The 23640-nt window shown below is 48.7% G+C and overlaps 1 protein-coding gene across 1 annotated transcript in view; it reads right to left on the bottom strand.

Annotated features, from left to right (window-relative positions):
* The window catches only part of TANGO6 (transport and golgi organization 6 homolog), a 92328-nt gene that overhangs the window by 16598 nt on the left and 52090 nt on the right, over window positions 1-23640 (bottom strand). The window contains exons 15-16 of the mRNA XM_048870651.2: window positions 17892-18044; window positions 1041-1192 (exon numbers count right to left, since the gene is read on the bottom strand). Coding sequence (XP_048726608.2) covers window positions 1041-1192; window positions 17892-18044 — 305 coding nt within the window. The remainder of the gene's footprint in view (window positions 1-1040; window positions 1193-17891; window positions 18045-23640) is intronic.

Genomic DNA, 23640 nt, shown 5'->3' with positions numbered 1-23640 from the left:
TATACTGGCCACTGGATGAATAGTTTTCTGTTCCTTGAGTGACCAGAGCAGGGGCTGTGCTAGAACAATCAGGAACCTGCTAGAACCATTTAAGACAGACAAGCTAACTAAGACACCTGGAACCAATTAAGAACATACTAGAATCAATTATGGCAGGCAAGCTAATCAGGACACCTGGTTTAAAAAGGACCTCCCATCAGTTAGTGGAAGGCGTGCTGCTGGAGGGCTGAGGAGTACAAGCGTGACCAGGAGGAAGATCCTACGGTGAGGATAAAGAAGGTGCTGGGGGGAGGCCATGGGGAAGTAGCCCAGGGAGTTGTAGCTATCACGCAGCTGATACAGGAGACATTGCAGACAGCTGCTATCCACAGGGTCCTGGGCTGGAACCCGGTGTAGAGGGCAGGCCCGGGTTTCCCCCATCCCCTCAACTCCTGATCGGACACAGGAGGAGTTGACCTGGTCTGTGAGCAACACCAGAAGGGAAGGTCTAATTTGGAAAGGGATCTGGCCTGTCCCCGACCCACTAGGTGAGACAACAGAGACTGCGGAGATTGTTCTCCATTTCCCACATGCTGGCCAGTGATGAGGTTAGCTGAGTGAACGGCAGGTTTGAGCCTCTAGCAGAAGTGGCCAAACTGAAGGCTGCCGTGAACCTCTGAGGTGAGCAAATCCGCCAAAAAGTGCAGGACCCACCAAGGCAGAGGAGGAACTTTGTCACAGTGTATAATATATAAACAGACCGAAATGGGAGATCCCGAAGACCTGCATTCAAAGGACATACTGCTCTCAGAGTATAAACCGGCCTCCTCATTCCCATCTCAGCCAGCACGAATGGTTTCTAAGATTAGGAAATTAAAAACGCACCTGCAAGATATGCAGCAGCTCTAGGAAGGCTCCTCCTCCACCAATCCCATGCCTCCACTCTGTAGGAGAGGGGTCGGCAGGAAGACACCTGTAACCATGTCATTAAGGCCGCTCTCCAGTGGCAACAGATACAACGAAAGTGGCTATTATATAGGGGAGATGTACAGTGTTGATACCTCTTGAACCACGGAGCCCAGCTGGAAGTGAAGTCTCTGACACAGCTCTCCCAAGTTGGACAGACTGCTAGCCCTCAGGGTGCTATCCGGGTCTCTTGCTCCTCTCAGGAAGGCATGAATCAGAGGAGCTCTGTACTGGCAGCTCATGTCCCCTGCAGGAGAGAGAGGAAGAAAGCACAGGTTTAAAGAGATTTGACAGGCTTCAAAAGCAAATAGTTTAAAGGCCAGGAGATGCTTCCACTAGTGGGAAGGACTTTTCAGAACTCCTTTCCCGCTATGTTGAGCCCATTCCTGGTGCAGTATTGAAAAGCCCTTGCTTCAATTCAGTCGTTTTAGTTGCCAGCATTAGAAATTAGTGGGTCTAGTAGTTTTAACCCCTTCATGACTGTTGGAGCATGGCTGTGTTCCTGTACCATGCTTTCCTATAGAGTTCCCAGATGTAGCTCTTAAGCAGCTTCTCTCCTAGATAATGCAGGTGAGCCAGTGATCAGCTCTTATTATTAAATGACTCGCGTTCTCACTAGCAACGCACCACTGTGCTGTCTCAGACAGGGACTCTGCAGACCTAGTCTCTAGCAGCAATTCCAGAGGCACACAAGAAAAACAGCCCAAGAGTGGATCACCAGCATTCTGAATCAGTAATCTGAAACAGAGACCCGTGTCTGGGGCTTTCACTCTGCTGCGCATGTTCTCGCCATTGTCTGTAATTTCTGTCAGCCTTTACAAATTCAACACTTACAACAACAACAACAAAACAATTTCAAAATCAGAATGAAGTGCTAAAGGCTAGAGTTTCAGAAAATCCAAAGGTTCAAAAAATCTTATATCTAATTAGCATGTGCCAGTACTGTGGATGTGCAAACTGGGTAACTGTGCACACAAATGTGTCTAATTAGCTACCTGCATGCACAATTATCCAATTTATAGGCATTAGGACATGCATCCTGTGTGACTAAACTGAAAATCAAGCCAAAAGCATTGCGAAAATGGCAGGTGCATTGCCATGCATTCTATTTTCTGAAAATAGAAATCCAAACTGTTACACACTACAACTAAAATTTATTTGGGGCACTATTAAAATATAGGTGCAGAGACAACAATGCAGAATACAAACACAGAACAATTACAGACCAACTGGGACAAAAAAAGAGTGTGAGATTCCATGAGTACCTGAAGACACTTTTCTCTCTCATTTTGTCTCTCTGACCCACAGGTGGCAAATGAGAGTTGTTCTGGCCTTCAGGTATTTATTACAGTGCGTCTTGTGATGCCAGCTACTAGGAATCCACAGATATTACCGATACAGAGGGACACACACACACCGGAGCAGAACTGAGGTCCAAGACCTGGGTGAGAGCTTCTCAACCAAATACAGTGGCAAAACCACTTGTTAATGGAAGTTGCACACTGTGGTAGGCTAACAAGTTCTCTACACAGGCAGCTACTGCACCATGGAGTGGGGGAAATTAACACTTTTAGATGGCCCGTGACTTCAAGTGCCTCTCTCGGGGCTTCCTGCCACAGCCCTCCCAGTATATGCTCCCTGAAAAGCTCTAATCTTGAGTGGCACCAAAGCCATAAGACCACTGAAGCAAGAGCATGCACTTAATGGGAAGAAGAGAATTCAGCAATATATTTCAATGGAGATGAAGCAACTGTGACATTGTATCAGCACAGGAAAGGGTGAGCCAGTAAAGTGGATGCTTCACTGATTGTTCACACCAGAATCCCTAAAGATGGCGTTGAGCAGGGATCATCTCTGAGCAGGCCAAGAGAATCCTTCCATTGCAGCTGGGGAGCAGCTCTCTGTCTTTGATATTTCCTGGGCACCCACTAAATATCAGAGCATCCTTGTGGTGAGCCCTCACTCTGGAGTCACAGATTTTAAAGAGAGAGAGGTTGGATCTTGATCTTTTCATCTGACCTCCTGCCTTACCTCAGAGCACAGAGGCTGGTGTGACGGCTCTCATCTTGCCTCATTAGGCAGAGAGCTCAGACTCCATGCTCCCAAGGGGCGTTTGCTCACTTCCGGTAGTTTTTCAGGTCCCAGTGATACCGGCTGTACATCCGAGACTATAGGTGTGGGAACAACAGACAGAGCCAACCTGGTCAGGGGCCGTGCCCTTGGACATCAGAGCCATCAGAAAAGGGCAAGCTCTTTCGAGAGAAGAGTGTCGCTCTCACCTGGATCTGAACAAGATCCTAGCAGGCTGCCATGTGCTTCTCTAGGCCTAGCTGATTCTCAGAGCCAGGCAGCCCCTAAACATGCCGCTCTGCTGCTGACCTACTACATGGCCAGATAGCGGAGATGCCTCTCGCATGCACTTCTGCTTGATGAGAAGAGGGCATTACTGCACACACATGCATTTCAATTCAACTACTAAAGCATCACCCAGGGCTTATGGGACAAAGAGGCAGAGTTGCAGTCCTGCTTGTCCTAAACCAGGCCCAGGAGACAGTCTAGAGAGGCACAGGAAGGGATCAAGGGACAGAGAAAGGTAGGGATGCAATTTTGCATAACTGATGAAAATGTGCTAATGAGACGTACAACCCTCTTGTCCAGACACAGAACGTTCAGCGAGTTGTATTAGGGTGGGAGACGGAGTGCTCGAATGGCAGGGGGCTCGAATGGCCCAGCCCAAAGCAGATATACCCCAGTCTCTGTGCAGACAAAGCGGATTCTTCAAGGAGACAAGGCACCCGGGCCACGGGTGTCTCACATGGGATGCACCCCGCTGGAATCCGCTCATGGCTTCTTGATGGGGGAAACAACCCATCTGCCGCCTTCTTCTTCTTATGCGACACTAGGGACTGTGAGTGGTGCTGCCTGCTAGCACTGGCTTTATGAGCCAGGGAGTGGTGCAGATGCTCCTTGGAGGAGACCCTTCTCGGTGCCGGGGCATCCCACACCGAGGCTGCTGGTGCAGCTTCCGGTACTGGCTGAGGGCCGACTCCATCAGGAGGAGCTTCAAACGATAGTCCCGCTCCCTCTTAGTCCTGGGTCTAAAGCTCCTGCAAATGGAGCACTTGTCTGTCTGACCTTCTCCCAGACACTTAAGACAAGCAGCGTCGCCTCTGGGCATAGGTTTCGTACACCTCTCGCATGACTTAAACCCCTGTGACAGAGGCATGCCCCGGTATCTGGGGAAAACTGGGGGGGACCCCCCGAAGTAAGCTTAGCTAACTATGAAACTACAAACTACTGTAACTATCACTCTATGAAACTATTTACAACTAAGAAAAGGGGTAGGTAGGCACTTGTGAATGCAAGAGACTGAGCTGTTCCAACGACTGTCACAGGCTGTAAGAAGGAACTGAGCAGGCGGCAGGGACCGATATACAATGCCATGAAACGCCACTCCAGGGGACTCCACAGCTGGGTACCACTAGGGGAAAAACCTTCCGCCAATCGTGCACACGGCGCGCACACACCTATTGGAATGGATATGAGCCATCACTTGAAGAATGAATGGTTCAGAGTGGGCAAAGCGGGCACTGTTGTCTAGTCCTTCATACTACGAGAGCAAGGGGACACACGCAGCCGAAACACACCAAAATTTAAAGCTGATAAAAAGGGGTTTTTTAATAAAAAATGTGCCAAGCAGAGTTATCGTGCAGGACTAGCTGCCACAATATACCACAAGGCTCAGCAGCAGTCACACAAAGATTTAACATTTCTATGAAGAACAACAAGAACATCCACTATTACAGTAGGCATGATAAACTCGGGCTTCTGCTGCCAGACATAAGCCAACCGCATTCTCCAGTTCTGAACAGCAGATGGCTTGAACCAAGGACTGGCTTCCATAACAGGGGACCAGAGGTGAGGTGTTCTCAAGAGCGCGTCTCAATGCATTTCCAAGTCATTGTTAACTTCACCTCTCTTTGAATTCTAAGCGATTCCCTCTCAGTTCAGACAGCAGCGCAGAACACACAGCGCTGTATCAGCGTCACACAGCCTGGACTGCTCATTGGCATCCTCCAATTCTACACAGACAGACTTCAGCCAGTTAATAGCAGGGCTACCACCACTGCAGAGTTCTGGGAACACCATAAACTAAAGCAATGGTGTCCTCGCACTACACGGCTGCCCATCTGTAACATTTCTCTGTCCATTGCATTTTCACACCAGACCCTTCGTGCTTCCTCCCATTCTGCCCCTCACATTTTGGAGGAGCTCCCTGGAAACATTGCAAAGCTACCTCATGATCCCCCTTCAAATCTCTCTGTAAAACTCTCCTTTGCCGGCACATCTAAAAACACTTGACAATGGTTCGGCTGCTGGGTGTGCTGAGATGACACCTGTCATGCTGGCCTGCACTGTTTCCTTGTACTTCCCTGACTCTTGTCTCCATCTGTTTCTCTTGTCTTATAGTTAGGATTGTCAGCTCTTTGGGGGGCAAGGGCCAGCTCTTTGTTGTGTGTCTGTACAGCGCCTAGCACCATGGAGTCTTGGTCCAGGACCGGGGTCCCTAGGCGCTACACTAATATAAATAAAAGAATGCTACATTTCTTGTTCTGGAATTCACACACTGTACCATGCAGCAAAGATGTCTATACCCCTGGAGGTAATATTGTAGGGTTTTCTCTGCACTGGTCAGCACTGGTAGGCTGGCACCTCCCCTGCATTGCACTGAAAGGCCCATGCCATTGAGGGAAAGCTAATTACTATGGCTCTCTCTTGCTAAAGCAAGTGACAGCACTGGCAGGTTGGTGGATTAGTTACTGAACGAACAAAGCAGCTTCCCCTCCCCCTGCAGAGCAGGGCGGATAATCCCTGACTAACCAGAGGAAATGTCTCCCCTGACATAGCTGTGGCAGATTTAATGTGCCTGTGATGAAGTAAATCCTTCAGGAAACCTCAGAGAGGGAAGGAAAGAGCTTTTTCCCCACTTGCCCCATCCGAAATGAGGCTTGCTGATAAGCAGGGTGCAGCCAGTGATTCAAAGTGACACACACACCAGCATCAGGTTACACAGATTCTATTTGCTTTTCTAGTACTTTCAGCCAGGTAACAGATCTCAACTTGCCTTGAACTATCTGCTGCCATGGGCCAGAAGCAAAAATCTACTTCATAATAAGGCTGAGACAAAGAGCTAAAGCTGGTGCAAACAAGCACTCACTGGATGGGAAGTTTGTGTGCCACACTGTCACTTACAACAGCCTACAACCAAGGGCTCAGCCCTGTCCTCAGAGAGACAAGCAGCCCAGCGCTGCATCTCCTGTAGAGTCCAGCACCACTAGAGATTTTTCAAGGCAAGCAGTGCCTGCTACCCAAGATGAAAATTCAGCCCTAACCGAGCAGAATACAGCGCAAAAGGTTTCTCCTCCAAGGCAGCTGTGTCACAGCAGGAGGGGAAGAGGAGAAATCACCGTTTAATTTGTCTGTGCTGCATGTGGATCCACACGATGTCCACGTCCACTGTCTCCAGAGTCAAACAAGGGACTCTGTAGTATAGTACAGAACAGAATGAATGGCAAGGTCCCTAGAAATAAACCCTGATTTCCAGTCACCAACTGACTGCGTTTCCCGACTGACCCTTCTGTCAGGGCTTGGCTAGCCGGCCAATTACTGAGGAACATTTAATCAGAGTTTCCGCTGCTGTAGAAATCCGGTTGATTCAATTGTCACACACTCGGGGGCTTTTATCCCAGAAACGTACCCTCTCTCTGCACCGGCCAGCTCTTGCCAATCTATCATTGCTACTGCCAGCACCACTGGGAGGGGGAGGGGATGGTTTAAATTGTTTTTCCTTTTTATAATTTTGCCTCATTGTCCTACTAGTTGTCAGTGATTTTCTGGTACTATCATCATCTCGTGAGGGGCCAGTTATTGGCTGGACAGGGCCACCAGGAGATGCCCAACAATACTCTGCTGGAGCTCCGTGATTAGCTGAGAGGATCCCAACCTGGAACCATATTAGGCATGGTTACTGAAGCTGCAGCAGAGACATATAGATAATTTATTCGTAACCACTTAGAGCCGACAATTACAGCCATAAATTCAGGGTCTAATATCCTGCTGAAGGCAATGATCAACTGATTGGACTTTTATTCTGTATTGAGGCTCTTGTTCCAGCCCAGATTGCTACAGTTTAACCTGCTATGAAGATTGTTTCCCACTGTCTTGAGGGCAAATGGGAAAGAATGATGTATCCTCTTGTTCCTCTGGAGCAGCTGGGAGCTGAGATAACTAGCTCCCTGGCCGCCTCCGCACCGTGCGCATACTACCAATGTTAAACCACCTGCATGCTGAAGCAAGCTCTCGGTCTTGATGGGACACGCGAGTGCAGCCAGTACAGCCTCACTAAGCACTCACTGGACGGGCAGGCTGCATACGTTTCTACAAAAAGAACAGGAGGACTCGTGGCACCTTAGAGACTAACCAATTTATTTGAGCATAAGCTTTCGTGAGCTACAGCTCACTTCATCGGATGCATTCAGTGGAAAATACAGTGAGGAGATTTATATACACACAGAACATGAAACAGTGGGTGTTACCGTACACACTGTAAGGAGAGTGATCACTTAAGATGAGCTAATACCAGCGGGGGGAGAAAACCTTTTGCAGTGATAATCAAGGTGGGCCACTGTGATCACTCTCCTTATAGTGTGTACGATAACACCCATTTTTTCATGTTCTGTGTGTATATAAATCTCCTCACTGTATTTTTCACTGAATGCATCCGATGAAGTGAGCTGTAGCTCACGAAAACTCATGCTCAAATAAATTGGAGAGTCTCTAAGGTGCCACAAGTACTCCTGTTCTTTTTGCGAATACAGACTAACACGGCTGCTACTCTGAAACCATACATTTCTACAGTCGTCCCATAGTTCTGCTTTCCTGGTTTGCGCACACGCAGCCACCCAAGTCTATATTTCTCAGTGTCCCATGCACTTTGGGGAACATTAGGCCATTGCTGTTCTTATCTGAGAGAGTTCAGATCCCTGGTCACCTGGATAAGCACAGCCCGAACAGGAGTAGTACAAGCTTCCCACCAGTTGCTCCCCAGACCTGCTCTTACATCTCAAATCTGAACGGAAAGACCTCAGCTAGGGGTAAGAAAGATTCAGTCTTCATGGCTCTTCCACGCTTGGCTTCTCTACCAAGGTTGACAACTAATGCCAGTTGTAATGTGGGCACCTGTGCACTGAGACCAACCACCAGTAGGTAACAACTTTTGCTCCCGACCAGCCAAGGAAGGGTATTCTGTTCAGCACTGCAGTGAGACAGCCCATTACGGCAGACAGACCGTGCCAAGTATTTCAAAGTTACAGGAGCCAAACATGTACCCATGGCTGCGCTGCTGGAAGGGACAGTTTGTGCCACCAGCCGCACAAGAGCCCCAGGGAGGCAACCGCAAGGCAGTTTTCACCCTCTTAAAGAAACAACGGCCCCAGTCCACGCCATTTGCTTCAGATTAGCAACCACATGGGAGGAGTCAGATACCAGTGCGGTGGGCACGGCCTAAGAACCTAAATGGGGTTAATGGCCTTTGGCTAAGCCGAAGTAGTACTACCAAAGGGATTGCTACGACACTGGAAATGCTCTTTGCCAGGGATGTTCCTGCTACAAAAATCAACATGGAAAGAATTCACGTGTATTTATTTTTGTTGTGAGAGGTTGGGTGTAGTCTCAAGCGGCCTGTCCACTTCTACTGGATCACAGAATCATAGAATATCAGGGTGGGCAGGGACCTCAGGAGGTCATCTAGTCCAACCCCCTGCTCAAAGCAGGACCAACCCCCAACTAAATCACCCCAGCCAGGGGATGTAACCATGTACATTTGCTTGGTTACAACAGATGCTTCAAATCAATATTAGGTAAATGAGATGTTAACACAAAAATGTTACCGGCATTTTGATTTCACATTAAAATACAAAGTTCTTCCAATGGCTAATTTTAGTTCTTGTACGGATTGGCAAACTCCACTCAGCTACAGTCATTTGATGTGATCAGACCATTGCAAGTAGCCTTCCCTCTACTATGAAGGAGACAAAAGGGTCAGTTGTGCTGCAGGATTGTCTCCCCGGAGGAGATGGAGCTCCAATTCATGGCAAAGTTGAGAAAAAATATAGAGATAAAAAGATGGGTTTAAAATGCTGGATAAACTCTTTAGTGTGTTGCAATATGCACAATTTAAAGACATACAGTTTAATTTAATTTGGTCTATAAATACTCAGGCCAGTCAGCACATGCCAAAGACTAAATGTCTCAGGGACTGTACCGGTAAAAGAGTGTAGTCTGGAGGAGATGGGTGAGAGCCTGGCAACATCACAGCTTGCCCTCCAACCCCCAATGTCAGTAGCCCCTGTGGTGCTCTCCTTACAGTGACACATGATGGCTGAGGCACCCATGTGCCAGTCACAACAGAGCCCCTGTTCTGCCAAGGCTCAACAAGGGGCATCGCAAGGTCCATCTTCTACCCAGGACGAAGGGCTGCAATCGACTGCCAAGGAGCTGATTCCTCCTACATGGCAGGTCCCCGATGGGTGGCAGAGACAGTCACCTACGAATCCCAGCCAAACAACTGAAGTCAGAGTTGAGGCCACAGAGAACTATTGACCAGTTTAAAACATTAGAGGATAATAGTATTAATGAGGCAAAAGTCAAGACGACCAACCATATCAAGGGCTTGTGTATGCTACAAATGGTTGACAGGTTATGTTGGCAAAGCCCCTAGTGTAGATGCAGCACACGCCCAGAGAGGGAGTTTTCTGTCAGCATAACATCACCCCCTCCCCCCCCAACATCAGACAGAAGCACTCTTCTACCAGCGGAGTTGCGTCTCCTCTCGGGGGGATTTTGATGGCATAGCTGCGTCAGCTAGGTGGTGTGGTTTTTCAAATGGCTGCCCTGACAAAACGTTGTAGTGTAGACATGGTCTTAGAGTTCAGAAACGCTGACCATCAGAGTCAGGGAATACTTAGCTCCTCTTCCAATGCAAACCTTGGCTCTGTCTAGCTTTGGGATTTAAGGTGCCTGTCACATTGGTATCTAAGTGTACACAGGTATCTTAAACCTGACCCCATTTCCTGAGCATCCCTCACTGAATTTTCAAGTATGGACCACAGGCCCCGCCCCTGCTTTTCCCAGATAAAGCTCTCCATAACTGGCTTGTAAACTGCAAACCCCTGTCTCATGAGAAGCTAGAGACAAGACCTTCCCCAGGGTCTTGAAGTATGTGCCAGAGACCACAACATTACACATCTCCCTGTACATATCATCCACACAAGACCCTGCTCCCCAGCTATTTCTCCATTATTGGCCAAATACCTGATTCTGCCCCCACTCAACCTCCCAAAACTGGTTAGGTCTCTACATTAGCGATACTTGCTAGAGCCTCAGTCCAGAGACTAGGCTGAATGCAGGAAAAGCCCCAGTCTCCCCATCACGCCCTGCCAAGATGGGCCTGGGAGCCTCCTCTACTCAAGAAAGGCTGGAAGAGTGAATGCAAGCTGTCACTGTACAGCAAAATATCTTGCTGTTGTGATCCAAGGAATTCATTTCATGTTGCCACTAGTGGGCTCTTGCAATCAGTAAGAGGAGGATTAATAAGAGATGAGAGGGCCGAGCCAAAGCTGGAGTGGGAACCTGCCCTTTCGTATTCTTAGCATTGCTGAACACCATGCATGACGTTCAGATCTCCTGACTTTCCAGTCTGGTTTGGTAACTGCAAAGCTCAGGGAACATTTTCACGAATGGTCTATTTAACACAGCCAGCCCTACATTTTATTTTTTTAAATTCAGCCTCTTGCTCCCTGTTCTCTCAGATCGGGAACAGGGCAAAGGCCACCAATCCAAACCAGCTCCCTTGCTTTGGGGAGGAGGAGGAGGAGGAGAACTGCAACTGGTTTGTTTTTTTTAAAAAAGGAGAAAAATCAGCAATGAGCAGGATACAGCATTGACACACTGCAGTGTAATTATGTTATTAACTTTAAAAAAAGGGCCCTTTGCCAGTTGCAGCTCATGTCTACGAGCCAAAAGAATTTTCCTGCAGTTGGTGGTTTTTGGAGAAGGTTTAGGATAGCAGTGTAAAGGAATCCAACCAGCAAGAGGTGTAACTCTACCTCGGAAAACAAAAAGCCCTTCAAATCACCATACGGCTGAGTGGGAAGCTGAGAGTTAAACATTCTAAATGCTGCAGAGACCACACAGCAAGGGGGAGTTTCTGTCAGTGAAAGACAGTGATGGACTGGTCTACACACCTCCCCCAACCACTCGTCTACCCACTGAAGGGGAATGGCTGGGAGGGAGGAAGGTAAAGAAAGAGCGTCAATCATTCAAGAGTTGGATCAACCACTCCCAGTGAGGAGACAGAGTCAGGGGCTGTTTTGCGAAGTAGGGGAACATAACTTATGCTCTGTGCTGAATCTGCAGAATCACTCCATGGTTTCAAGAATCGCTCATTTGTTCGAGATTCCTGGGCATAAGGATATCGCTCAGGACACTGCATTTGAACAATAAGAGGATGGTGAAAGCACAACACTCCATTCCAGGCAACTTGAGGAGATGGGGGCAATGAGAATGCAAACCTCCAGCTAACCCTTCCCAATTCCCACCCCAAGAGTGATGAACCTGCGGATCCCACCAAACCAGCATTTCCATGTTTTAAAGGGAAAGGTCTAGGGAAGAACACTGGACCAGGAGAGCAGAGGACTCAGCAGGCTCTCCAGCCTCACTGCAGTCCATCATTCTAACATAGTCCCACAGTTCTTCTGCAGCAATCTGTAGAAGAGAAGTTTTCCCTTCACCAGGGAGAGGTCTGTGCTACAACTCGAGTGCAGAGAACAGTAGCCACAAAGGGTGAGTAGTAGTGGGGCGGGCGCCCAGAACACAGCACTGCTGATCAGCGTCTTAAGATATTCCATGTCTGTGAGAACACATGTCCCCCAGCCACCTTGCCCACACCCGGGCAATCACCAGAACATCCCTGCTGCTGCTAACCCAGGCTCAGGTCCCCCAGTGGGAGCAATTCCGGGAGGCCCAACAGCATTTTAAGTATGCATTGATTAGTATGGCTCTGAGCAGCTAGAGGCCATCTGCTTACAGTGTCAGCAGCACCTGGCAACTCTGGGCTCCCAATGCTAGCATCCGTGGAGCTGGAAGCCTTAGCCACCAGCAGTGCTGGCCAGGGCAGGATTTCTGCCTCCATCACCGCAGCCTAGCAGCAGCCCAAGGCAGTTTTATTAATCACTTTCTGCACCAGGCCAATGTGAGGGGGGCACAGATGGGGAAGCATCTGGGACAGCTGATATTGTACAGAGTTAAGTTCAATAAAAGGCTAGAAAGGAATCTAGTCAATGGATGCAGCTGGCTCTGCAGTGAAGTAGGAGGAATACTGTCTGTTCTCTGGGGAGCTCACAACACAGGGCTGGGCAGGAGAAGAGAGAAGGCAAGAAGCAGGTATTATTTCCCCTTATCAGACAAGCAGGTCTCCCAAATATCCAGAGGCACCAGACTGGCACATACAAAAAAAAATCCTCTTATGGGAGGGGAGTTATTTGTAACAGCAGAACTTGAGGGCACGCAGTCACCATCATGCCCAGACAAGCCACAAAGCTTCAGTCCCAGGGGAGCCAGGAAGTGCTGGGCAATACCATTCCGTTTTATAACGCGTTGTTAGCCATACAGGAAGCAGGTAGGCAACTCCTGAGCTACCACTGACAGAGAAGTGAAGCAGAGGGAGAGTTTATGGTGCAGTAAACATCACACCTGGATCAACACACATAGGGAGCTCTGTTGGGCTTCCCAGTGTTTGTCGGGCCAGGGAAAGTGGGTAGAGCTCTGAGAAGCTGGACATTATTGCTGAAAAGACTTTGCTTCTCCTCGCAAGGTTTAGACTAGTTACAACACAACAAGCGCCAAGGCTCCAGTATCCTGAGATGGAAGAGAAGCCAGAGCTGGGTTTATGAGGCAATTGTCTCAGAGAAACTAGAGGGATCACTACTTCTCCAAGGAGCAGAAGGAGATACTAAGCTCCAAGGCACCCTGCTTTGGGACTGGTGCTAGTTACAATGGCATCGGCTGCAGGCCCTGCCCGGCCAAATCCTGAAATCCCACAGAGGGAAGTTGTTTAGATCCACCTGTCAATGGGGATCACGGATTACTCTGCACTCTTCATTCAAGGGCATCACTCCTTCCCGGGAAGATCGGGTTCTGGAGACTCAGCTGGTTAGCAGGCCTGGGTCTCCAGGTTAGCTCTTGGGTGAACATAAGCAGTGTGGAGGCAGTATGTTGAGCCCTGGACTCCCCTTGCGGTTCCAAATACCTCTCCTCTGGTGTAGAGCTGCATCTAGCCTTCCTGATTCACAAAGGGAAAGCCAAAGCCTAAGCACCTTCAGGTCAGGGGAGGAAGGGAAATCCTGGCTCTTTTTCCTTTTGGTTTGTTTAGCTTAGCCTGTGAAGAGGCAGGGCACACTTTTAGGTATTACTTGTTACAGCAGCTGCCAGAAGAGACTTGTCCAGCTTTATTTTATCCCTCCACCCTGTGTGTCTTGGCATCCCACAACACCCGCTCTACAGTGAGACTCTGGCAGCAGCAAGGACGAAAACCACCAGCATTAGCAATGTCTGGACCTTCCTGGGCTGCAAGTTCCTGCCGTTCTGCTCTCTGCTGAGTAACTTATGATTCAGTTGCCAAACTCCATCATCGACTTGAGGTGCAAGACAGGCAATTGTTTAACATGACAGCACCTCCTGCCCAAACCTTCCCAGTGCTTCCCTGTGGAAGGGAAGCACTGAAGTTTGGAAGAGTCTAATCAACCAACTGTAGCTCACAGGTCACTAGCCCAGCTGATAACTTTCCCCTCTGATTTTGCCTGGGGTAAATACATGAAGAACCATAGAAATGTCAGGCTGGAAGGGACCTGGAGAGGTCATCTAATCCAGCCCCAACACTGAGGCAGGACCAAGTTAAACACTTGTCCGAGATGGTCTAAGTCAGGGGTCCCCAGTGCGGTGCCTGTGGGTGCCATGGCGCCTGCCAGGGCATTTCTGTGTGCCCGCAGGACAACCCGCCGCTGAAATGCCGCCAAGAAGCGTTGCCATTTCTCAGTGGCATTTCAGTGGCAGCACTTCTTCCCGTTGCCACTTTTTGGCCGCGGCATTTTGGTGGTGGGGTGTTTGGCGCCTGCCACAGTCTTCTAGGAATAGCAATATGCTATTCCCACAAGAAAGGTTGGGGACCACTGGTCTTTGTTGTCTAAACTGTTCTTAAAAACCTTTAGTGATGGGGATTCCACAACCTTCCTTGGAAGGCTGTTCTAGAGTTGAAATACCCTTAAGTTTTTCCTAAACTACAACCTAGGATAGAAATCTCAGTTCTTTGTAAAACATGAAATAGGTTAACATTTCTACCAGCAGCTATTTAACTTAAAGGGACAGGCAATCTATTTGGATCACACAGGGAAGGACATGGAGCCCAATCTATTGAGCATTTCCTTAAAAACAATCATGTTAGTTCTATGTCTCCATGACATGCTGAGAGCACATTACACCAGTGCTCTGTGCTGACATCTTACCCAGGGGACTATCCTTCACCCTGTGCAATATCTGCCAATGCAGTCACAATAAGCAGAGGTGCTCAAGCTGAAATCCCATTGGTTTGTGGGTGGTGGGCGGGATGTTCTTTACAAAGGCTTCTGGATGCTGGATTTGCTTCCTCCCTTGTTCTGTCAGGGTTGGAATTCATTAGCCTTCTGGGCATACTGCGAGGCTCATTACCCCTATAGGTATTTGGGGAAGGAGTGGGTTGGTGTACCTGCTGGAGATGTGGGTTGCATCTGGGGCTTTTACACAGCAGTGCGATTCTAATGGTTGAACATTCCTTTGGGCATGGCATGCAGTTCTGATAACTATTCTAATGTGCTGAAGGCCTGATTTTAGGGGGTGTGCATTCAAGTCAGCAGGAGCTGGAGGTGCTCAGCGCACCTGAAAATCAAGTCACAAATGAGTAGCTTTAAGTCAGGGCGACCAAAGTGCAGCCGTCACACCAAACAGACGTTCCATCTTGATCCAAGCAGCCTGGCCATGAACAGTAAACGAGGATGTTGCTTGCTGTCTTCTTCATTTTATGCCAGATAGACACTGCCCTCAAATTCCCAGTGTGGCCTCAGCTGGGTAAAGTCTGGGCACATCTGGTTTAAGTGACCAGTACTAACCCATCAAACTTACAGTAGTCTCACTACTGGAAAGTGCAAACTTTTCACAATATGTTTTATTTTTGTAGATCTGAAAAAAAAAATTCAATAAACTAAAAATTTGCAGTGAAAACTTCAACTTCAAAGTTTTCTACCATAGAATCATAGAATATCAGGGTTGGAAGGGACCTCAGGAGGTCATCTAGTCCAACCCCCTGCTCAAAGCAGGACCAATCCCCAATTAAATCATCCCAGCCAGGGCTTTGTCAAGCCTGACCTTAAAAACTTCTAAGGAAGGAGATTCTACCACCTCCCTAGGTAATGCATTCCAGTGTTTCACCACCCTCCTAGTGAAAAAGTTTTTCCTAATATCCAACCTAAACCTCCCCCACTGCAACTTGAGACCATTACTCCTTGTCCTGTCCTCTTCTACCACTGAGAATAGTCTAGAATCATCCTCTCTGGAACCACCTCTCAGGTAGTTGAAAGCAGCTATCAAATCCCCCCTCATTCTTCTCTTCTGCAGACTAAACAATCCCAGTTCCCTCAGCCTCTCCTCATAACTCATGTGTTCCAGACCCCTAATCATTTTTGTTGCCCTTCGCTGGACTCTCTCCAATTTATCCACATCCTTCTTGTACTGTGGGGCCCAAAACTGGACACAGTACTCCAGATGAGGCCTCACCAATGTCGAATAGAGGGGGACGATCACGTCCCTCGATCTGCTCGCTATGCCCCTACTTATACATCCCAAAATGCCATTGGCCTTCTTGGCAACAAGGGCACACTGCTGACTCATATCCAGCTTCTCATCCACCGTCACCCCTAGGTCCTTTTCCGCAGAACTGCTGCCTAGCCATTCGGTTCCTAGTCTGTAGCTGTGCATTGGGTTCTTCCGTCCTAAGTGCAGGACCCTGCACTTATCCTTATTGAACCTCATCAGATTTCTTTTGGCCCAATCCTCCAATTTGTCTAGGTCCCTCTGTATCCTATCCCTGCCCTCCAGCGTATCTACCACTCCTCCCAGTTTAGTATCATCCGCAAATTTGCTGAGAGTGCAATCCACACCATCCTCCAGATCATTTATGAAGATATTGAACAAAACCGGCCCCAGGACCGACCCTTGGGGCACTCCACTTGATACTGACTGCCAACTAGACATGGAGCCATTGATCACTACCCGTTGAGCCCGACAATCTAGCCAACTTTCTACCCACCTTATAGTGCATTCATCCAGCCCATACTTCCTTAACTTGCTGACAAGAATACTGTGGGAGACCGTGTCAAAAGCTTTGCTAAAGTCAAGAAACAATACATCCACTGCTTTCCCTTCATCCACAGAACCAGTAATCTCATCATAGAAGGCGATTAGATTAATCAGGCATGACCTTCCCTTGGTGAATCCATGCTGACTGTTCCTGATCACTTTCCTCCCATGTAAGTGCTTCAGGATTGATTCCTTGAGGACCTGCTCCATGATTTTTCCGGGGACTGAGGTGAAGCTGACTGGCCTGTAGTTCCCAGGATCCTCCTTCTTCCCTTTTTTAAAGATTGGCACTACATTAGCCTTTTTCCAGTCATCTGGGACTTCCCCCGTTCGCCACGAGTTTTCAAAGATAATGGCCAATGGCTTTGCAATCACAGCCGCCAATTCCTTTAGCACTCTCGGATGCAAAGCGTCCGTCCCCATGGACTTGTGCACGTCCAGCTTTTCTAAATAGTCCCTAACCACCTCTTTCTCCACAGAGGGCTGGCCATCTACTCCCCATGCTGTGATGCCCAGCGCAGCAGTCTGGGAGCTGACCTTGTTCGTGAAGATAGAGGCAAAAAAAGCATTGAGTACATTAGCTTTTTCCACATCCTCTGTCACTAGGTTGCCTCCCTCATTCAGTAAGGGGCCCACACTTTCCTTGGCTTTCTTCTTGTTGCCAACATACCTGAAGAAACCCTTCTTGTTACTCTTGACATCTCTTGCTAGCTGCAGCTCCAGGTGCAATTTGGCCCTCCTGATTTCATTCCTACATGCCCGAGCAATATTTTTATACTCTTCCCTGGTCATATGTCCAAACTTCCACTTCTTGTAAGCTTCTTTTTTACGTTTAAGATCCGCTAGGATTTCACTGTTAAGCCAAGCTGGTCGCCTGCCATATTTACTATTCTTTCGACACATTGGGATGGTTTGTCCCTGTAACCTCAACAGGGATTCCTTGAAATACAGCCAGCTCTCCTGGACTCCTTTCCCCTTCATGTTAGCCCCCCAGGGGATCCTACCCATCTGTTCCCTGAGGGAGTCGAAGTCTGCTTTCCTGAAGTCCAGGGTCCGTATCCTGCTGTTTACCTTTCTTCCCTGTGTCAGGATCCTGAACTCAACCAACTCATGGTCACTGCCTCCCAGATTCCCATCCACTTTTGCTTCCCCCACTAATTCTTCCCGGTTTGTGAGCAGCAGGTCAAGAAAAACTCCCCCCCCAGTTGGCTCCTCTAGCACTTGCACCAGGAAATTGTCCCCTACGCTTTCCAAAAACTTCCTGGATTGTCTATGCACCGCTGTATTGCTCTCCCAGCAGATATCAGGAAAATTAATCTTCACTGGAACATGGACACACAGACAGCAATAAAAGCCCTTGGCCATACACAAGAGTAATGGTACAAGTGGCTCTGATGCAGTATTTGGTACACCCTCCAAAAGAGAAACTGCTGTAGACTCACCCAGTGCCCGGGTTACCCGCATCAGCACCTCTCCCACTTTCATCCTGGTCTCTGCAGTCTGGGGTCCTGTGGTGCCTGGTGAAGTGCAGCCATACTGGGCCAGTAGGCAGGGGAGGATTTGCTCTGGGTACACATCTGACAGAAGGGCAACACCTGACGTTCAAAACAAAAAGGGGTACATGATTCAATCTAAAATATAAGGCAGAGGATGGAGAGTACGTAGTATACACAGTTGTTAGGATAACTGAAGAGAGAATAGGTAGGAGCACCTGGACATATGGACCCAGGATGTCTAACCATGGAGCACCAAACCACAGTGAACTTACAGAAGAAAATCAATGTCAGGGTCTATTCTGGGTTTACTACCTCTCTGCTCAGTGAGCTTCTCTGCCTCAGAGGGCTCTACCCTCCAGGTCAGTCCCTCCCTGGGGCAACAGACTCCCATTCAGCTAAACCCAAAACTACCATTTTACTTCTCAGACCAATAAAATGCTAAGAGTATCTGGCCCCAAGGGCTAATCACCTGTGGATCTGTGAATATGGGTGGGGTGGGAAAACTGGTCTTGCAGCTGCAAAATGCACCCCCCCCCCCCCATTCCTCCCCATCTCAGCTCCATTAGTGACTGAGCAGAGCTGTAAAATACCATGGTTCCCACCTCCCATTAATTGCTGCTGGGCAATTGTTAGCAGTACAGGTTACTGCTCCAGCCCTTTGTGTGGTGGATGTAGCTGTCATCCATGATCTCAATCATAGCTGTAGGGTACCAGCAGACATCCACTGGGGCACAGAATGAGAAGGAAGAGAGCTTGCAGATGGAGATTTTTACAGTGATTAGAAGAGGCAGGTTGTAGGCAAACCTTTTTATTTGCACAAGGCAGTGTCAGTTGATAGTTTGGGGGATTCTGATGGTATTTGTTCACTTTGGCATCTCTAGCACACGTCAACACGCTTGCCAAACAGTCTCTGTCTCCTCACACTTTTAAGCCTGAGGATCACAGTATCTTGCTGTCTGTACCAACCTGGGAACCTGAAAGGTAGTTCTGCTCCCGCAGGTTCTGGGCCAGCCCATCACTCCCACTGTCACCCAAGAAAAAATGGCACTGACTGTGCCCTGGGAGAGCGGGGCCAGCTAATCAAGCTACAGAGTACTCACTCCTCCCCAGACCTATCTGCAGCCAGTAGGCAGGGGTGACCAGTGCGCAGCCAGACTGACAGGGGATGTTAACCAGACAAAAACTAGTTACAAAACTGAAGGGAAGGAGAAGGGTCGAAGCATCACTGAAAGCTGCCTGAGCTGGCAAACAGCAGCACTGCGGCACTTAATAGTGCTCAGCTAAGCTCCGAAGACAAATTCACCCTGTAGCCTAAGATGGACTCTCTTTGACCTGCCTTGCAATGGGGATTGTGGGAGAACACCAGGGAGTTTATGACCCAACATAGTGGTCTCCTTTGCACCCCTCACTGCTCTCTCCTCAGACCCTCCCTCAAACACCGTACTTGGGGACTGACAGCATGTGTCCTACCCTGGCCTCAGTACTCCAATCTCTGGTGAGCCAAAGTTCCAAGGCAGGTCCCCAAAATCATGAGACTGGCTCAAACAAGAATGAAGGTTGAGGATTCATTTGCTATCTACTTTGAGCCTTTGGGGTGTACCTGGGTTACGTTACAGCTTTTCTCCATGGCCAGGAGGGCTCCAAATGGAGTGAGCCCCTTCTGTAGCACATGACTGAAGGAGCTGGGGCTTCCAGAACACCCCCAATATTACGAGCCAGGCCCTAGCAGCCCGAGGGTTGGTAGGACTGTCCAGTGCACCATTTTCCAGGGCTCAGTCCTGTCGCCAAAAGCTGACAGCGCTGAACGCAATGTTGCGCGTAGCACAAACCAGGACAGGCCATATTCAGCATCCCGTCAGTGAACACAATTGCTGGCATCTGGATTCAGCCCTGGCGAGGTTCTTGCAGCATGGTGCTGGCCTGGAGATCACTGGCAAGGCAAGAGTCAAACAAACAAACAACAAAGGCTGAGGTTGAACACAGAAAAGGCAAGGCCTCAAGGTGCGCTGTACAACAGACAAGGCATTGGGGCAAGGCCAAGGGTTTTGGCTTTCCCAGCAAAGACCAATAGGCTGGGATGAGAAAAATCAAGGCATCAGCACCAAGTCACAACAGGAATTCAGCCTGGGTCACATCAATTCAATAAATGAACCAACCTTGGCCCCTACCCCTTTCCCTCTCCATTTGGCCGTACGCCTGTGAGCTCTGCAAGGCAGCTCCCACGTCCCTATCTCCTCGGACACTTCTGAGCGCTCATAAGAGACCTCAACCCCATCGACATCAACAAGGCAACCCTAGCCAAGCTTCCTCTAATCACAGCCCCTTCGTATCAAATCTCTCTCACGTTCAGCTCATGTGGTCTGCCTGTCGAACCGTTTACTCTCCGGTTCAATATAACTTCCAGCAATCTACTCCCGTACACTAAGGCTTGTCTACACAGTGGGATAGTAGGCTCTACAGGGGGTAGGGTGGGGTTGATTTCTAATGCATAACATTTTAGGGCACTGTAATTGGCCTGTGTAGACCCTGCTGGTGCGCTTTAATGGAGTGCTGTTTGCGGAGAGTGCATTGTCCCACAAGCCCTAACTAGTTCAATGAACTGCTCCTTACATAAGCCCCCGGTTGTGGTCCTCTGGCATTGCTGGTCTATTAATAAATAGCTTTTACAGGGGCTGGAAGTTTACTATGTGACAAGTTTCTCTTGAAGATCAGAATGGGCTTGTGTCACATGAGTAACTCATCTTGTACTGCTCCAGGTTGAACACCACAGCAGATGAGAGGAGACAGCTCACAAAATCTGTTTCTAACAGTCCATGCACTGTGTATCTCTCAGCTCTGGAGTTGCTAGTTCACCTTCTTAGTCGAGTATGCCCCCCTCTCCCCAGTAGTCTCCAGATTACATGAAACCCATGCAACAACCTAAAGATTCCTGGAGAAACTCATTCTAGCAGAAGACTGGAAGTTGAGAGTTGGCTGGGTCTAGCTATGAAACGAATGTACATCTTCGCCCACACACGCGGAGCGCTGAAGGTACTGGAGCAGGGGAGGGGAAAGGACCCAGTAAGTTAATAGTCTTCTGGGATCCTGGTTAAAATCTGGTGTCAGGCCCAGGTGCAGTGTACCTGGAATCTCCGTGCAGACCCTGATGGAACTGCAGGTAAAGACCGGGCCAGCAGGGCCTGTGCTTTCCGACACCGTTTGATCCTGGCGCCGAGTGTTAATTCACTGTGATGCCTACAAAAAACTTGGCAGCTGCGCGTGGGGGGAGTCAGGGCTGGGACAATGCAGGGTGCTGCCGACTAGGATGGAGACGCACCGGCACTGATGGGTGGGAGAGGCCCAGACGAGAAGAGCAGAGGGTACTATCGGGCAGGAATGAGTGGCATCGGAGCTCCGGCCTTTATTTGAATGAGTAATGAGCTTCATATGGAGTATAAAACTGACATGAAAGTCCTGCTGATATAACTGACGTGACTCCTTTTAGCCATACCCTAATTAGGTAGAAAAGAAGAGAAATCCCTACCCAATGCCCTGCAGACAGGAGAAAATGAGGCAGCTGGAGCCGAAGCCTCATCTCAAAGGCCAGGAAGTACATGGATTTTTCCTTTTTAGATCTGTAACCACCTCCGTCACACAACTTCCCCCCTGCCATATATGTAGATAAATCGCAGCACTGGCAAAACCAATGGGAAACTGTTTCCACTTGCTCTGCAGAGAGGAAAACTAACAGCAGGTTTTGCCCACGCAAAAAAGCTACACCCAGCATTACACAGCCCTCCTACCTGCAGCCAGAACAGATTTCTCTAGGATCCAAGCCTGGGTCTGAGCTTAGCTTTGAGGAGGCCCTTGAATTCCAGGCCCCTGATCATTCTCCTTGTATGTCTCAGCCCTGTCTAGTTCTGGAAGACCCTTTCTCAGATGGGGTGGCCAGAACTGCACACGGCATCCAGGTGAGGCTGCACCACTGATTTACAGGACATCCATCTCTGTACGCAGTGCCGTAGCTGTGCCGAAAGCTTGTCTCTCACCAACAGAAGTTGGTCCAATAAAAGATCTGACCTCACCCACCTAGCCTCCATGACCCTTCTCTGTATCATTCACCATCCCATTCCTTATGCTTTCTGACATTGTTTGATCCTGGCTGCTGAGTTGTAATTCACTGTGATGCCTACAAAAAACTTGACGGCAGTTTGATTCCTGGTGTGCTGAGACCAGAGCCTGTCATGCTGACCAGTAGTATCTCCTCGTCTCCTTGTCCTCCACCATCAGGCTGTTTTCTGTTGATTCTTGTCTTACACTGAGAAGGTCAGCTCTTTGGGGCAGGGATTGTCTTTGTTCTGTGTCTGTACAGAACCTAGCCCCGTGGCGTCCTGGTGCGGGACGAGGGATCCTAGGCACTACAGTAATACCCATAATGATTCATAAACTAACTCAGAATTTGAGTTTAATTTTCAGGCTGAGCTAGAGACATGACCTAGCTGGTTACTAAACACACCACACAGTTCCTCTGCTCAGACCTCTGAACAAAGCCAACATGCTATGGTTGGGCATCCAGATTGATAGCATGCTAACTATGTTTGAGAGAAATTATTTAACAGTTCAAAGGAGGGGAAACTGAGGCAGACATCCCAGTTCTACAGCTGGTGGGGGCGGGGTGCTCCATGTGGAGCCATCCTACAACAAACATACTGAGAACCAACCAGCAGACAACTAGGATGGTAGGAAAGGATGAGTCCATGAAGGGTGTAAGTGCTCTCTCTCAGAACTGAGCCACAGACTGAAAACATTGGAGACTCTCAGAGGCTGAGAAATAGGGAATCTGAACACGCCTGGCCGTTTTGTCTGAACGACCCTGAAGGGAAGCATGACCTTATGATTAAAGCACAGTACAGGAGCCAGGAGACCTGACGGTGTTCCGAACTGCCATGCTTTGTCCAGGATTTGCAGTTCTGGAACTGAGCTCAAATGACTGCAGACTTATTTTGGGTTTGACTGTCAACGTAATAAAAAGCAGATACTAGTCAGTGAGAATTATATAGTGGCACAAAGCTTTCCTGGCCCTGACAAGCACACAGGCAGTGGTGAGGGCTGACACGCAAGATCTAACTTCCTCCCATCCTCAGAGTAGCAGCCCCCACCCATAGACTCCATATCATAAGTATCAATGATCTAACACTCCCTGTCAATTACTGGCCACCAGCCTACATAGATACAGTGGGATAGTGCCAGACCCCTCTCCCTTCCTATATCATGCTCTGGGGTGAGACCTGATTTCAGTTCTCAGCAATGCCTACACAGCTTGCAAGTTCCAACACACTTGCAAGAAAGCCCTACCGCAGAAGCAGAATGTGTCGCCCAGAGGAAAAGGGAACCTGCCGAAAGCATCCATCAGCTGCTCTCAACCTATGCCCTACATCCCCGAAGGCCATTTACAGTGTAAGACTGACAATGCTTTCTAATCTTATCTAACCTGTTACTTCTGTGAATATTTAGTGACTCAACGCCACAAGAAACTGTCACAGTTAATCAGAACCGTAAGCGGCTGCTAAACATGTGAGGAGCTGCCCACAGTACACGAATCATTCAAACGCTATCTAAGCATGCGTGCATATTTCACCTGCAGGGCAAGAATAACCTCATCACACTCAAGTCTGTACAGGCAGAGAGGAAAGTGTACTGATAAGCTAATCTTCCA

The sequence above is a fragment of the Caretta caretta genome, chromosome 12 (genome assembly GCF_965140235.1).
Source record: "Caretta caretta isolate rCarCar2 chromosome 12, rCarCar1.hap1, whole genome shotgun sequence".
NCBI classification, from domain to species: Eukaryota; Metazoa; Chordata; order Testudines; family Cheloniidae; genus Caretta; species Caretta caretta.
The sequence above is the reverse complement of the archived record's forward strand: the minus strand, read 5'-3'. Positions and strand labels throughout refer to the sequence as shown.